A 14318-nucleotide genomic window follows, 5' to 3' on the forward strand; every position below is an offset into this window, starting at 1 on the left:
ATTATCAGTCCACATCAGCGAAAAAGAAAAATGACTTATTTGCCAAATTTTACAACAGAAACTAAGAAAAATATTTTTATTCTTCAAAATTGTTGGTATTTTTTTGTTTATTTAGGAAAAAAATAAAAACCTAGTGGTGATTAAATACCACCAAAAGAAAGCTCTACGTTTCTCGAAAAAATGATAAAAAAATGTCATACAAGTACAGTGCGGCATGACTGCACAATTGTCGTTGTTAGTGTGCAATGCTAAAAGTTGAAAATTGGGCTGAGCAGAAAGGGGATATAGGTGCCCAATATTCAGGTGGTTAAGATAACTGTAACTTGTATATTGAGAAAATAACGTATCTGTATCATCTAGTCTAGCCTCTCTAGCCTTGAAAAGCGAGAGAGAATGTATAAGCGGGTTTTATCCTGCCTATTCTCCACAGCCTTCTGTATCTGTTTATACATGCGGCTGCTACTGCTTGGAAACGGAACCTTTGTGAGTAGTCATGTTGCTGTGGGGACAGTACTATAGAACGCACCGTGCTTTTTCCGGAAGTGGATTGCACGTGTGTAATACAGGGTACTGCAGGACGATTGGAGTTGCTGACCAGTCAATTAGCCGTCAGAATGGTGTGTATGATAAGGTTGCATTACGTTAGCGGGGTCTAATTAGAAAGGACAGAATGATGCTTTGTTGTGAAGTGAGTTTTTAGCTTCACTGACAGCAGATAACTAGAATAGGTAGTTGAGCATTTTCTATTGATCTTATGCAGTGTTTGGTGATCTGTACACAACGAATACTGATGACAGAAAGATTGATGATCCAGTCTGACCCATCTAAACCCTTTCCTGCTAGACCAAACATGCACATTACTAATTTGAAAATGTCCTCAACCAAGGTGATCTAGTTTTAATAATGCCAGCCCTGTATGTGATGGCATGGCACAGAAACGGGTTCTGTTTATGAAGACATCATGATCTATTAGACCCCTGACACTCCATATAGATTGGGGGCAGGGAATCTCAGATCTGCAACTTTAAGCCCAACTCCAGTTTTATGATAGGTTTTAAATGAGCTGCAGGTGTCAAAAAAACAAAACAGCACTCACTGCTCTGTTATTAAGTGCTGCCTCATTTCTAAATTGTCCCCAGTATCGCTCAACCCATTTCCTGCGAACCTGAAATTAAGGATGAGCTCCGGCGTGTTCGCAGATCCCGCCAGGAAGTCGGCACTGCGCTAATCATAGGCAGTGAGACATTTCTCAATCTGCAGCCGCGCATTGGGACAATATCTCACTGCCTGTGATTAGCGCAGCGCCGTGCCGACTTCTTGGCGGGCTCTGCACGTGGGGTGTGAACACGCCAGAGCTCATCCTCTCGTCCTTACCTGAAATAGTTCCTGTCCCTCCCCGCAGTTTGTCATCAAATCCTTACAGGTGAATGCTGTAGCGAACGGCCACCATGTCATTATGTGGCGCCACTCTCTAAAATGCCATTTCCGGCTTGTGTGATTGGCTCACTGATTTTCCCAGAAGGCTGCAAAAAGATAAAAGTTGCATTTTAACCACCCCAATACTGGGCACCCCCCATCCTGCCCATGCCACTTTTCAGAACTTTCACACTTTAAGCCCAGGTTCACACTGTTGGGGGATTGAAATTGTGCGAATTCAGCTGATCTTGCACAATTTAATACCCACATGTCAGTCCTGACTTGGGGGGCGATTTCAGAGACCTCTACCAGATACCTGCACAGATGTCTATTGAAATCGCCCCCGTAGTCACCAAAAGTAGTACAGAAACTACTTTTGGGAATCAGTGCCACAAAGTTGGCGTCGCACCGATTTGCCGGCAATAGCTGCAGATTTCGCATGCAATTTGACATGCCAAATCCCATCTATGTGAACCTGGGCTGCATGACAATTGTGCAGTCATGCAACACTGTACTCAAATTTTTATCATTGTTTTTGAGACAGAGCTGTCTTTTGGTGATATTTAATCACCACTGGGGTTTTTAGTTTTTGCGAAACAAACGTAAAAACTAAAATCTGGATAAAAAAGGTTTTCTTAAGGCCCGTACACACGATTGGACTCTTTGACAACAAACATGCAAATTAGTTGTTTTAAGGCAACAATTGACCGTGTGTACGCTCCATCGGACAAATTTTCGGTTTTCATCGGACAAAAGTTCGTACTGCAAACTGACAAACTTTTCGGCAACATAAGTCCGATGGAGCAAAGTCTGATCGTGTGTACAGAAAACCATCAGACTTTAGTCCAAAGTACCAACACGCGTGCTCAGAACCAAAGCTGCAAAAAATCAGACAGCAATACTGAAGTTGACCAAAGGTGGCGGTAAAGAGCAGAAAAATCACGTGATTTGGTGAAAGTTGGCTGAAAAAGTCCTGCCGTGTGTATGCAATACAAGTTCACGGCCAATGCCCTTTGGACAGAAATCCACGGGAAAGTTCGTTTGAAGTCTGATCGTGTGTACAAGGCTTTAGACTGGCCATACATGGTTAAATTAAGAAAGCATTTTCTTTTGAAAATCTGGAATTTAGTGTGTTTGGTGATCCGATGGTGCCACCATTGATTTTGAAATTCAACCAACCAAGCCTTCGATTTCACCTTTTCTTGCACATGCACATTTCTTTTTTTGATTACATTTCTTGCAAGAGTCTCCCATCATTTATTAGAAAATAGTTTTTCAAAAAGTTTCCAATATGCATGATTACTCAAATTTGATGGCCGCATGAAAATCGACTGCTGCTGCAGCAGCTCACTAATGGTGCGAAATTCAAATGAAAATTCTTAGATAAGATTTTCGAAATTTGACCCATGTATGGCCTTCCTAAAGCCCCATACACACAGATTTTCTGCTGGTTTTTGTCTTCAGATTTACCAAAACCATGTAGTGCAAGGGCCTGCCTGATTACATACAAATTTAAACTCCTAAGGTTTGACCTCATATTATTTGGTTTTGGTAAATCTGAAGACAAAAATCAGCAGAAAATCTGATAGTGTGTATGGGGCTTTAGTTTCTGCTCTAAAATTTTGCAAATGAGTAGTAGTTCTTCGCTGATGTGTGCCGGTGAAGCTGCACTAATTTGTCTTTGTTTCTTATCAAATTTTGCAAATGAGTAATTCTTCGCTGATGTGAGCTGGTAAGGCTGCGCTGACGGGCGGCACTGATTTTTCTTCATTTCTGTTTTAAAATTTTTCAAATGAGTAATTCTTCTTCATGGCGTGCGTTGATGGGGCTGTGCTGACAGGCTGAGTTGATACTTGGCGCTGATAATCAGGGCACTGATGATCAGTGTAAGCGCTGTACTCACTATGCCTTTTCATAACGCCTCTCCTTTTTCTCATGCTATCTGTAAGGAATGGAGAGCCGATAACCAGCAAGTCTGTTTACATGTGGTAGCTGTGACTAGACACAGCTGATCACATCGTAAAGGCCTGTTGTCATTGGACCTTTCCCCGATCTGTGATATGCTGTGTCCAAAGCTCACAATGGTCACAGAGAGCACATCCAGAACACTCCATGGGGAACTCATGGGAGGACATCCTCCCAGGATCTGGAGGTCTGTGCTGTTGCCGTTTATCGGCTATAGCGCAGGTGTGAAGTGGTTAAAGAGGAGCTCCAGACATATTTCTGAAAATGTAAAAGTCGGCAGCCCCAAAAACTGAAGCTGATCACTTTTAATAAACAGACACTCGGATGTTCCAGAATCCAGCTCTGTGCTCACCTGAGGCATTTTTTCTACCGGTCTTTGGTCCCTGGCATCTTAACTGTGGACAGCTGGCTGTGACAGTTTGTGGCTTCACAGCCGGCCATCCATTACACATGAGCGAGCTGCACTGCTCTTTGTAATGGTCCCACAGTCTTCTGGGACCTGTGATGTGACTAAAAAAAAAAATGTACCAAATATTGCAGAGGAAAATGGAGGAGGAAGAAAAGCGAACTTCTCCCTTTTGGGAGAATTACAGTTTTAATCTCCCACCAGCAACAGGAATTTTCTTTTAAAAGAATGTGATATTTTCATTAAGTGCATCAATTGATTATGAGTCAGTTTTTCATGTGTTGATTTGATACAAAGGCATTTAAAAAGTAATTGTATTGGTGCTAAAGACCGAGCAGGACATAACTAATGTGTTTGTTAATCAGCATAACAATACAGGCAGTCCCCGAGTTACGAACACAATAAGGACTGTAGGTTTGTTTGTAAGTGGAATTTTTTCATAAGTCGGATAGAGCTGCACGATTCTGGCTAAAATGAGAATCACAATTATTTTGCTTAGAAGAGTCTCTCACGAGTCTTGCGGCATAACATCATCTTTCACATTAAAACAAAAAAAAATTGGGCTAACTTTACTGTTTTTTTTTTTTTTAATTCATTGAAGTGTATTTTTTCCCCAAAAATTGCGTTTGGAAGACCACTGGGCAAATACAGTGTGACATAAAATATTGCAGCAATTGCCATTTTATTCCCTAGGGTTTCTGCTAAAATATATAATATTTGGGGGTTCCAAGTAATTTTCCTAGCAAAAAAAAATTGATTTTAACTTAACCACTTCAATACAGGGCACTTAAACACCTTCCTGCCCAGACCAATTTTGAGCTTTCAGCGCTGTCGCACTTTGAGTGACAAATGAAATTTTTATCATTTTTTTCCCCACAAATAGAGCTTTCTTTTGGTGGTATTTGATCACCTCTGCAGTTTTTATTTTTTGCTAAACAAATAAAAAAATACCGAAAATTTTGAAAAAAAAATGTTTTTTTTTTTCAGTTTCAAAACTTTGTAAATAAGTAAGTTTTCTCCTTCACTGATGGGCACTGATGGGGTTACACTGATGGGCAATAAGGCGGCACTGATGAGGTGGCACCAATGAAGTGGCACTGATGAGGTGGCACCAATGAAGTGGCACTGATGAGGTGGCATTGATGGACACTGATATGTGGCACTGATAGGCGGCACTGATGGGCGACACGGATGGGCACTGATAGGTGGCACAAATTGGCACTGATAGCTGGCATGGATGGGCGGCACAGGTGGGCAGGGGTAGGCGGCACAGGTGGGCAGGGGTAGGCGGCACAGGTGGGCATGGGTAGGCAGCACTGATAGGCGGCACTGATAGGCGGCACGGATGGGCACTGATAGGCGGCATTGTATTATAATATACTGTACTAATGGATGCCAATCAGTGCCAAACAATAATGCATGCCAATCAGTGATGCCCATTGTGGGCACTGATTGGCATCCATTGTGGCACTGACTGGAATCCCTGGTGGTCTAGGGTGGCATACCTGGTGCTGGGCATCCCTGGTGGTCTGGTGGCGTCCCTGGTGGTCCAGTGTGGGCATCCTCGAGGGGGGCTGCGCTGATAATCGATCAGCACAGACCCCCTCTGTCAGAGGAACAGCCGATCGGCTCTCCTCTACTCGCGTCTGACAGACGCGAGTGAGGAAAAGCCAATCACCGGCTCTTCCTATTTACACTGTGATCAGCCATGATTGGACACGGCTGATCACATGGTAAAGAGTCTCCGTCGGAGACTCTTTACCTTGACTGCAGATTTTTTCTTTAAACACAGAAGTTTATCTCTTTTATCTAAGAAGGAAGGGTTAGTTACAATGTTTCATGTTAAAAACTTGGCAGACTGCCTGGATGTTTTCTTTTGACAGCTGAGTGAACAGATAAGTCTCTCCACGTGTTATATGAAAGAATCCGCAAACTCTGCAGTGGAGATTGTCAGGGGGATTGAATCGAGATCACAATTTTTTTAACGATTAATTGTGCAGCTCTAAAGTTGCACTGCGTTTGTAAGTGTAACTTCCGCCTGTGCAGGGATGTGGGATGTTCCAGTCACTTGTTATGTTATCTGGGGCTCTTCTGGCCATGCAGTACATGTAATACTAAAGTGTGGGATATGTCCGGAGATATCCAGGACCAGCGTGGTGCACAAGTGGCTGGCATTTGAGGCCGTTCGTAACTATGGGACTGCCTGTAATGTGACTACACTGAAGAATGTGTGATCAGAAACCTACCACTGTTTGCAGCACTTCATATAACTAGTTTGTGGGCAATGCTGTATTAAGGTGCTTTAGGGTGTAACATGGTGGCTAACGAGTTCCCACTACCCCCAAAAAAGTCCCCATTCTGACAGTGGTCAGGGGTTCTTCTCCCTTGCAGCAGCTGTCAGATTTGAAATCGACACGGCCCTGCAGAACTCTATCCACACAGTTGCATAATTCATTCACAGAGATCTCTGAAAGAATGAACTGCAAGTCCTGTCTGTCACCACTGCAGACAGACTTGTAGTTCTCAATGGAATAAAAGTGAGATCCATTGAGAGATCCTGCTGCTCTGTAACTGAAAGCTGTACAGACAGGGAGTTGAAGGAAGAGTCTACAGGAGGTTGTCCTTGTACCTGAGAGCCACTGATTACAGTTATAATGCTTTTCAGGCTCATCCGCAAAAGGTGGGCTTAATATTTAAAGGAAACAGTACTTCTAGGGAAGTTGTACTCTTCCCCCCCCCCCCCCCCAAAAAAAACAACAACAATTTATTGAAATTAGAATTGTTTCTGTACAAAAATTAGCCATGTATCAATTAGAGAGTAAAGAGTCCTATCTGTAAGTACAGTAGAGATATACAGTATTCAGTGTATAATTTACAGCAAAAGTCTAAGGATTTTGGTTACAAACATAGTAAAACAAGTAACATTTAGTGAGTAATCCAGCATCTAACGTATGATGCGTTGTAACGTAAAATAACATTAGAGAAAGAATGGGGGCATGAAAAGGAGGAGGGAATCAAGGGCATCAAGGGCTTTCAGACTCCTGGATAATAGGGATGATGCATATTGAATTTGTACTTTAACCATTTGCCAACTAGCAACATACCCATACATTGCTAGAATTCAACTGGTTATACCAGGATGATGCCTGCAGCTGCCATTTTTTTTTTTCAGTGCCGGTGGTTGGCCCTCTTGAGAAAACAATCCTAGCTGCTTTTACAAGCAGTGGGAGGGGACGTTCTCCTTCCCCCCTCCTGCCGCCTTCCGTGGCTTTACTGGGATCTCCTGTCCCACCGGGAGTCCTGATCGACCAGTCAGCGCTTATGCCAGCTGATCATAAAAGCAATCAAAGACCAGAACGGCTTTGATCGCCTTTATGATATGTAAACCCAAAAGCGTTGAGCTTACATCCTTTCTGGTTTCTCCAGAACCCAATGGTGTCATTTTCAAAAATGAAAAGCATTTGATTATGCCAATCTTGGTGTGATCAAATGCTTTTAAAGGAGAAGTACAGCCAAAGCTCATTTGGCTGTACTTCTCCTGTGGATCACAGGAGTGCAGTTCGTTCTGCGACCCATTTTCAGCAGACAGCGGGCTGAAGTCACAGCTGGTCCAGGCTTGGGAAAGATCGTGACCAACTGCGAGCTGCTGAATACCTTAGCCGACTGCTCCCGCCTCAGCCCAGTGCTCCAGTGAGCATGGGGGTGCAGAGCAGAGAGCCAGTGACTGACAGTCATTGGCTCTCTGTTCGCTGAACTGTGAGAACTGAGCGATCAGCGGTGTTTGATTGCTTGGTTCTCAGCCATAGATCCGGCAGGGGACAGATGCAGCATTGGATTGATGCTGCATCCACCTAGGTAAGTATGATTCTACAATAAATAAATATCCATACTTCTCTTTTAAGGGCAGAGGAGGGATCTTGGGTTTTATTGCCTGTGTTATTTTTCTAAATTGTGACAGTGAGTTTGAGTGTTAGTTGTCTCTAGAGACAGCAGGTCGGGAAGAGGCTGAAGCAGTGGGAACATGTTACATGTTTCACCCTAAAAACGGGTGGCACATGTTCCCAAAGGTGAACTTATCCTTTAATTTTTTTATAAGGCTGAAACAACTAATAGATTATAAAAAATAGTTGTCAACTGTTTTCATAATCGATTAAGCGGTCAGCCAATTAGTTGAACTACATACAGAATGCATTATTTGTTTATATATCCGGAAATACAGTGCAGCACACATACAGCTCAGTACACCATCCATACAAGTTAGTAAGTGTCTGAGAGCTTGTGAATCTGTGAGGAGCAATGTCTCATGGGACATGTAGTCCTGGGCAGGAAGTGAGTGGTTCAAAAAGCAGACATTTTTTTTACCTTGCTGTAGGGGCAGACTATACTATACTTTGCAGCTTGGGGCACTCTGAAGGCAGGAGGAGCCAGAAGCATTGGTGGGGGACCCCAGAAGAGGAGAATCAGGGCTGCTCTGTGCAAATCCATTCCATAGAGCAGGTAAGTAAAACACGTTTGTTGTTTAAAAAAAAATAATTATAAAGAGGCTGGAGGCTGATAGATTCTTTAAAGTGGTTGTAAACCCACAAAAAAAAACACCTGCAAGACAAAGGCATAATGAGGTAGTAAGCATAGCATATTAGCTCATTATGAAATACCTTAGATCGAAGCCCCCGCAGCGGTCCCGGCACACTACCCTGCCTGGCAACATGTCTCCTGGAGTTATTTCCGGGTATTGCGAGCTTCAGCGTTGTGATTGGCTGGAGCCGCGATGACATCATGGTAACGTCAGCTAAAGCGTTGTCAGGAACGTGCCGTTTCTTCAGTGCGCATGTGCCAATGACGTCGGCACATGCTGATACAGGGGATATCTCCTAAACGGTGCAGGTTTAGGAGATATCCATGGTAGCTACAGGTAAGCCTTATTATAGCCTGTAATGAAAAGTGGCTTGCAAGGGTTTACAGACACTTTAAAAAAAAAAAAAAAAAAAAAAAACTTAACAAATTAACCACTTAAGCCACGGTCCAATTTGTAGCCAAATGACCAAGCCCCTCTTTGTAATTCGGCACTGCGTCGCTTTAGCTGACAATTGCACGGTCGTGCGACGTGGCTCCCAAACAAAATTGGCGTCCTTTTTTCCCACAAATAGAGCTTTCTTTTGGTGGTATTTGATCACCTCTGCGTTTTTTTTTTTTTGCGCTATAAACAAAAATAGAGCGACAATTTTGAAAAAAATACAATATTTTTTACCTTTTGCTATAATAAATATCCCTAAAAAATATATAAAAAAAACATTTTTTTCCTCAGTTTATTCCGATACGTATTCTTCTACGTATTTTTGGTAAAAAAAAAAACACAATTAGCGATTATTGATTGGTTTGTGCAAAAGTTATAGCGTTTACAAAATTGGGGATAGTTTTATAGCATTTTTATCAATATTTTTTTACTAGTAATGGCGGCGATCAGCGATTTTTTTTATTGTGACTGCGACACATCAGACATTTTTGACACATTTTTGGAACCATTGTCATTTATACAGCAATCGGTGCTATTTAAATGCATTGATTTCTGTGTAAATGACACTGGCAGTGAAGGAGTTAACCACTAGGGGTCAGTGTAGTGATATGTATGACGTTATGTGTTTTTTTTTTTATTGTAGGGGGGCATAGCCTGGCATGTGACGTCACTGATTGTTCTTCCCTATAAAAGGGAAGAGACGATCGGTGACAGACACACAGGGAAGCACGGGAGAGGTTTGTTTACACAGCTCTGTGACCCGATCGCGGGACACCAGCGGTTGTCGGGTCTGCTGGTCCCGCGGCCACAGTCATGGAGCACAGGACAGGGTTGGGAGCGTGCCGCCGGTGGCGCGCTCCCGACCCACGGCTGGGTACATAAAAGGCAACGTAGGTGCCCAGCCATGCCACTCTGCCGACGTACATCGGTGTGAGGTGGTCCTTAAGTGGTTAACTAAATTAAATGCCACACTTTTTTTAAGATCATTATCCGATTAATCGAAACAATAAATCAGCCAACAAATTGATTATGAAAATAATCGTTAGCTACATCCCTAGTTTGTTAGTCAAATCTATCTGAATCTGTTAGTACATCTTATGACCCGTACACATGGTCGGATTTTTTTCGGAAATTCCGACCGTGTGTAGGTTCCATCGGAATTTCTGTTGCACAAAATTTGAAATCTGCTTCTCAAATTTTCCGACAACAAAATCCATTGTCGGAAATTCTGATCGTGTATGCACAATTCTGATGCACACAGTTCCACGCATGCTCGGAATCAAGCAGAAGAGCCGCACTGGCTATTGAATTAAATTTTTCTTGGCGTGTTGTACATCGCCGCATTCTTGACGTGCGCCATTTCCGACCAACTTTGTGTGACCGTGTGTATGCAAGACAAGTTTGAGCCAACATCCGTCGGAAAAAAAATCCATGGATTTTGTTGTCGTAATGTCTGATCAATGTCCGATCGTGTGTACGGGGCATAACGCTACTTTCTCCGGTTTGATAATGCAAAGACAGTGTTGGTAGGCTTCACTGCACGAGTATCTTTATTTTGTTTGCTTGGAATAAGACTTTTTTTATTCATTTTTTAATTTTATTTATTTTTTGCTTAAGGAGGCATAGTCCTCTGTGGTAACATAGGCTGGCTCCTTACATTTAGTGAACTCTGATCTATACAGGTAGAATTTATTCCTGAACTTTTAGAGTGTAGATTTATGTGATCTAAAGTAGCTGGCGATGAAACAATAGCTGCATACACAATAATGCAAAATTGACATTGGACATCTGTTTTTTCATTTAGAGCCAAAACACTGCAGACAGGGTGAAGGATGTGTCCTATTTAAATTGAATATGTAAGATCAATACATGCATTTGCCCAAGGCAACAACATGCCCATCAATTGTGAAGATGTAAATCTCTTAGTTGTCAGGAATTTCTGGATGTTGCTGGGCTGTACTAAAGCAAGCACTAGGTATGAAAACGAAGGATGTCTAGTAACAAGGTCATCATCTGCCATTTATCCTGTAAGACGTCTATCCGCACAGAGTGCATACAATGAATTGATTTAACCCTTTGTGCTTTTTGCTCTCTGCTGGTGCCTTGAAAATCATTATGCTTTCTGCGTGACATTTAGTCCTTGCCAAAGGTGAAATTATTCTGTTTAACTGGATTTAACAGCGTAAATGTATGGCTGACCGAAATATGTAACATTTGTTTTCTCCACTAATCCCATAGATACATGTGTACATACACGTGATGGCGGTTGTTGATTTCCTTATTTGTAGCTATTTATACATTTCAGAGGGAAATGCTAAAAAAACATGAGATAACAGTGGTGAAGGAATATCACTAATGGTATGTATGCTATACAGCTCATGTCTGGCAGCTTCCTTCTAAAAGGCTAAATTGTCAAAAGTAATAATAATCCAAATAGTATAGTTTCGGCTAGGGAAATGATGGACAGAATTATTTTTATCTTAGCCCTTTAGGCTTTCTTCTTTTATCTCCCTTCCAGTGTGCTACTCCTTCTATAAGTCTGACATCTTATACCTTAAAGGGACAGTCTGGTCAGAATTGAAAAGTAAACCATGAAGTGCAGACAAGGAACACGACTTTCCTGTTTTAGTATTTAGAGTTTTGTCGCGGGTGCCAATCGGATTACATAATTTGACCATGTTTTTTACGTCGCACCCATATTTAACATGGTTGGAGTCTGCAGACCTGCCCCCTCACTCCCTTGCAAAATCTGTCATTTCTCCCATCCATCTTTTGTCATATTTGAATTTGGTGTGGCTCTATTTATTCAAAGAGATCTGGAAATAAAAAAAAACTCAAGTCTCATCTGCCACCATGGCAGAGTGACTGTAGTTCTCAGTAGAGCATAAATGCAGTGATGTCATCCCTCTTGTAGTCCATTCATGCTTCCTCAATCTCTGTAGGTGAAGGTCACTTCCTCTGTACAGACCTGAGCTGGAAGAAGAGTATTCAAGAGGCAGAGCATTAATCGCAGTGCTTTACAGGCTTCAGATGCATGGGTGCTGGTTTTACACACAATAAATTCCCTCTTTAGCCAATTTATTTATCAAACCCCCTTCCCTTGTAAATGCATTATGGTGTGGGGGACACCTAGGTATCATTCCACTAGAGCCAGACGGAGCAATTGAAGAGTGTGCCCTTTGCCTGGAGGAAGACATGTAGAGCTCCCAGTGGGATCCCTTTCTACTTATGGGATACCTGCCCTGCCCAGACTGCCAGGGTAGGTGGTTAGCAGTGACAACACTGTTAAAGGATAGGTTTACTTTAAAAAAAAAAAATGCAAATTTTTTTGCAGGTAAAAAAAAAATGTGCATTTATTATTTTTTGTTGCAGGAGCCTAAAAAGCATTGCACCAGTGATCAGCAGATCGCTGATGCCGTGCAGGTCTCCTACAGACCCGTCAGTGGAGACCGTATGGGTAAGCTGATACTCCCTGACAGGAATACTCAATGAACTACCACAGCACTCCACAGTTCATTGAGAACTAGAAGCCGAAAGCCGCTAAGGATGTCGGGACTTGTAGTTCATTCAGACTTACAGAGCTGTGTGAATGATGCAGCCATGTGGGCGGAGCCCCACTGAGCCACGCTGCGTTCAAAAACTGACAGCAAAGGGAGAAGTTTCACCGGGGGGACTGCAGCTCTGGGAGCATATTACACATTCCACCCTAAAATCTGGTGGAATATGTAACATGTTCCCAAAGGAACTTATCATTTAAACCTTGTTCTCAATAAGAGCTCTTTCACACAGGATACTGCTGCACAGGGTAACAGGCCATGAATCACCAGCTGACAACAGTAATGAGTAATGGTTGTGTAAGGATGCCAGTGGGCAGATGTAAAAGTTGATGTGAACAGAACTAAAAACTGATGTAAACTGAATCTGTTTTATGATTCCCATGTGAAAGGAGCCTGATGGGGAATTTTACAATGCTAACACCTGTACTGCCTCTCCTTGGGGAGATTTACTTTGTTTCTGTCATGTCTTCCAGATAGGAAATTTTGGATAGTGTGGGCAAGGGTCAGAAACTATAAAATGTTTAGGCCGCTTTCGCACTGCACAGTTGCAAAAACGCATGAAGCTAAGGGGAAAATACTGGGAGTATGCTATATGCCCCCTTAACTGAGGGAGGAAGGGGAGACAGATCTAGATCAGCAGCAAGGATGGGAAGTGTTATCATAATGGGGAATTTTAACTATCCAGACATAAACTGGGCAGAGGGAACCGCGCATTTAGTTCCTAAATGTCTCGCAGGACAATTTTATGGGTCAGATGGTAGATGCACCAACTAGAAATAAAGTGTTACTGGATCTACTGATTACCCACAAAAGAGACCTGATCACGGATGTGGAAATGCGGGTCAATTTTGGTAACAGGGTTCATAGGTCAATTGGCTTCAGTATAAATCACACAAATAGGAAACATAAGGTAATACAAAGACACTGAATTTCAAGAGAGTCAACTTCCCTAAACTACGAACCTTGCTAGAAGGCATAAATTGTGATAAAGTCTTAGGAACAAAGAACACGGAGGAGAGATGGGTTTGCTTTAAAAGCATATTAAATAAGGGTATTAGCCAATGCATCCCATTGGGTAATACATTTAAAAGAGCAAACAAAAGTCCTGGATGACTTAAAGTGGTGTTGCACAGAAGAAAAAAAACATAATTCCTAAAAAAAGTTTTTAACTCGCCTCTAAATTCCTGTTGCTTGGGGGTCCCTCTTAGTCTGCCTCCTTCAGTGCCTGGGCTGGTGACATAACTTCCCCTCGGCGCAAGAAGGGCTCAGCTCTGTCCTCTCCCTCCTGTCAGTCATCTGGAACACATGACAGGTCCCAGATGACTGCACGGCCAATCAGGGCGCACGGTGCCCCTCGAGCATGCGCAGTGGGTGCCTGGCTGTGAAGCCACAGCCAGGTGCCCACAGTTGCAATGCCGGCGCCGCCGAGTGGAGGGGGGGACGAGCGGGTCTTCATTCCCCCGCATCGCTGGACCCTGGGACAGGTAAGTCTCCAATTATTAAAAGTCAGCAGCTGCAGTATTTGTAGCTGCTGACTTTTAATTTTTTTAATATTTTTTTTTTTAATGGAAACTCCTCTTTAACTCCAATGTAAAAATGCATATAAAAGCAAAGGAGAAGGCCTTCAAAAAATACAAAGTTGAGGGATCATCATCAGCATTCAGATTTTATAAAGAATGCAACAATAAATGTAAGGGTAAAATAAGGATGCCTAAGATAGAACATGGAAGACACATAGCGAAGGAGAGCAAAAAAAAATACCAAGAAATTCTTTAAGTCTGTAAACAGTAAAAAAGGGAGGACAGACCATAATGGCCCCATAAAGAATGAGGGAATCGGGGGGGCTTCATTAATCAAAACTGCATTGTTTATCCTTGTGACGCATCACAGGAAGTACCTCCATAGTTAACAGAGGACAGAATTAAAATTTGACTTGGGAAACTTAACAGAAATTAGCATA

The 14318-nt window shown here is 42.5% G+C and overlaps 1 protein-coding gene across 1 annotated transcript in view; it reads left to right on the top strand.

Moving 5' to 3' along the window:
* The first annotated feature begins 495 nt into the window (after window positions 1–495).
* TMA16 (translation machinery associated 16 homolog) overlaps window positions 496–14318 on the top strand; it is a 124738-nt gene continuing 110915 nt past the window's right edge. Inside the window, exon 1 of the mRNA XM_077477153.1 lies at window positions 496–617. Coding sequence (XP_077333279.1) covers window positions 615–617 — 3 coding nt within the window. The 5' untranslated portion in view covers window positions 496–614. The remainder of the gene's footprint in view (window positions 618–14318) is intronic.

The sequence above is a fragment of the Lithobates pipiens genome, unplaced genomic scaffold (genome assembly GCF_037356315.1).
Source record: "Lithobates pipiens isolate NorthernLeopardFrog02 unplaced genomic scaffold, aLitPip1_a1.2 Scaffold_13, whole genome shotgun sequence".
Lineage (NCBI taxonomy): Eukaryota > Metazoa > Chordata > Amphibia > Anura > Ranidae > Lithobates > Lithobates pipiens.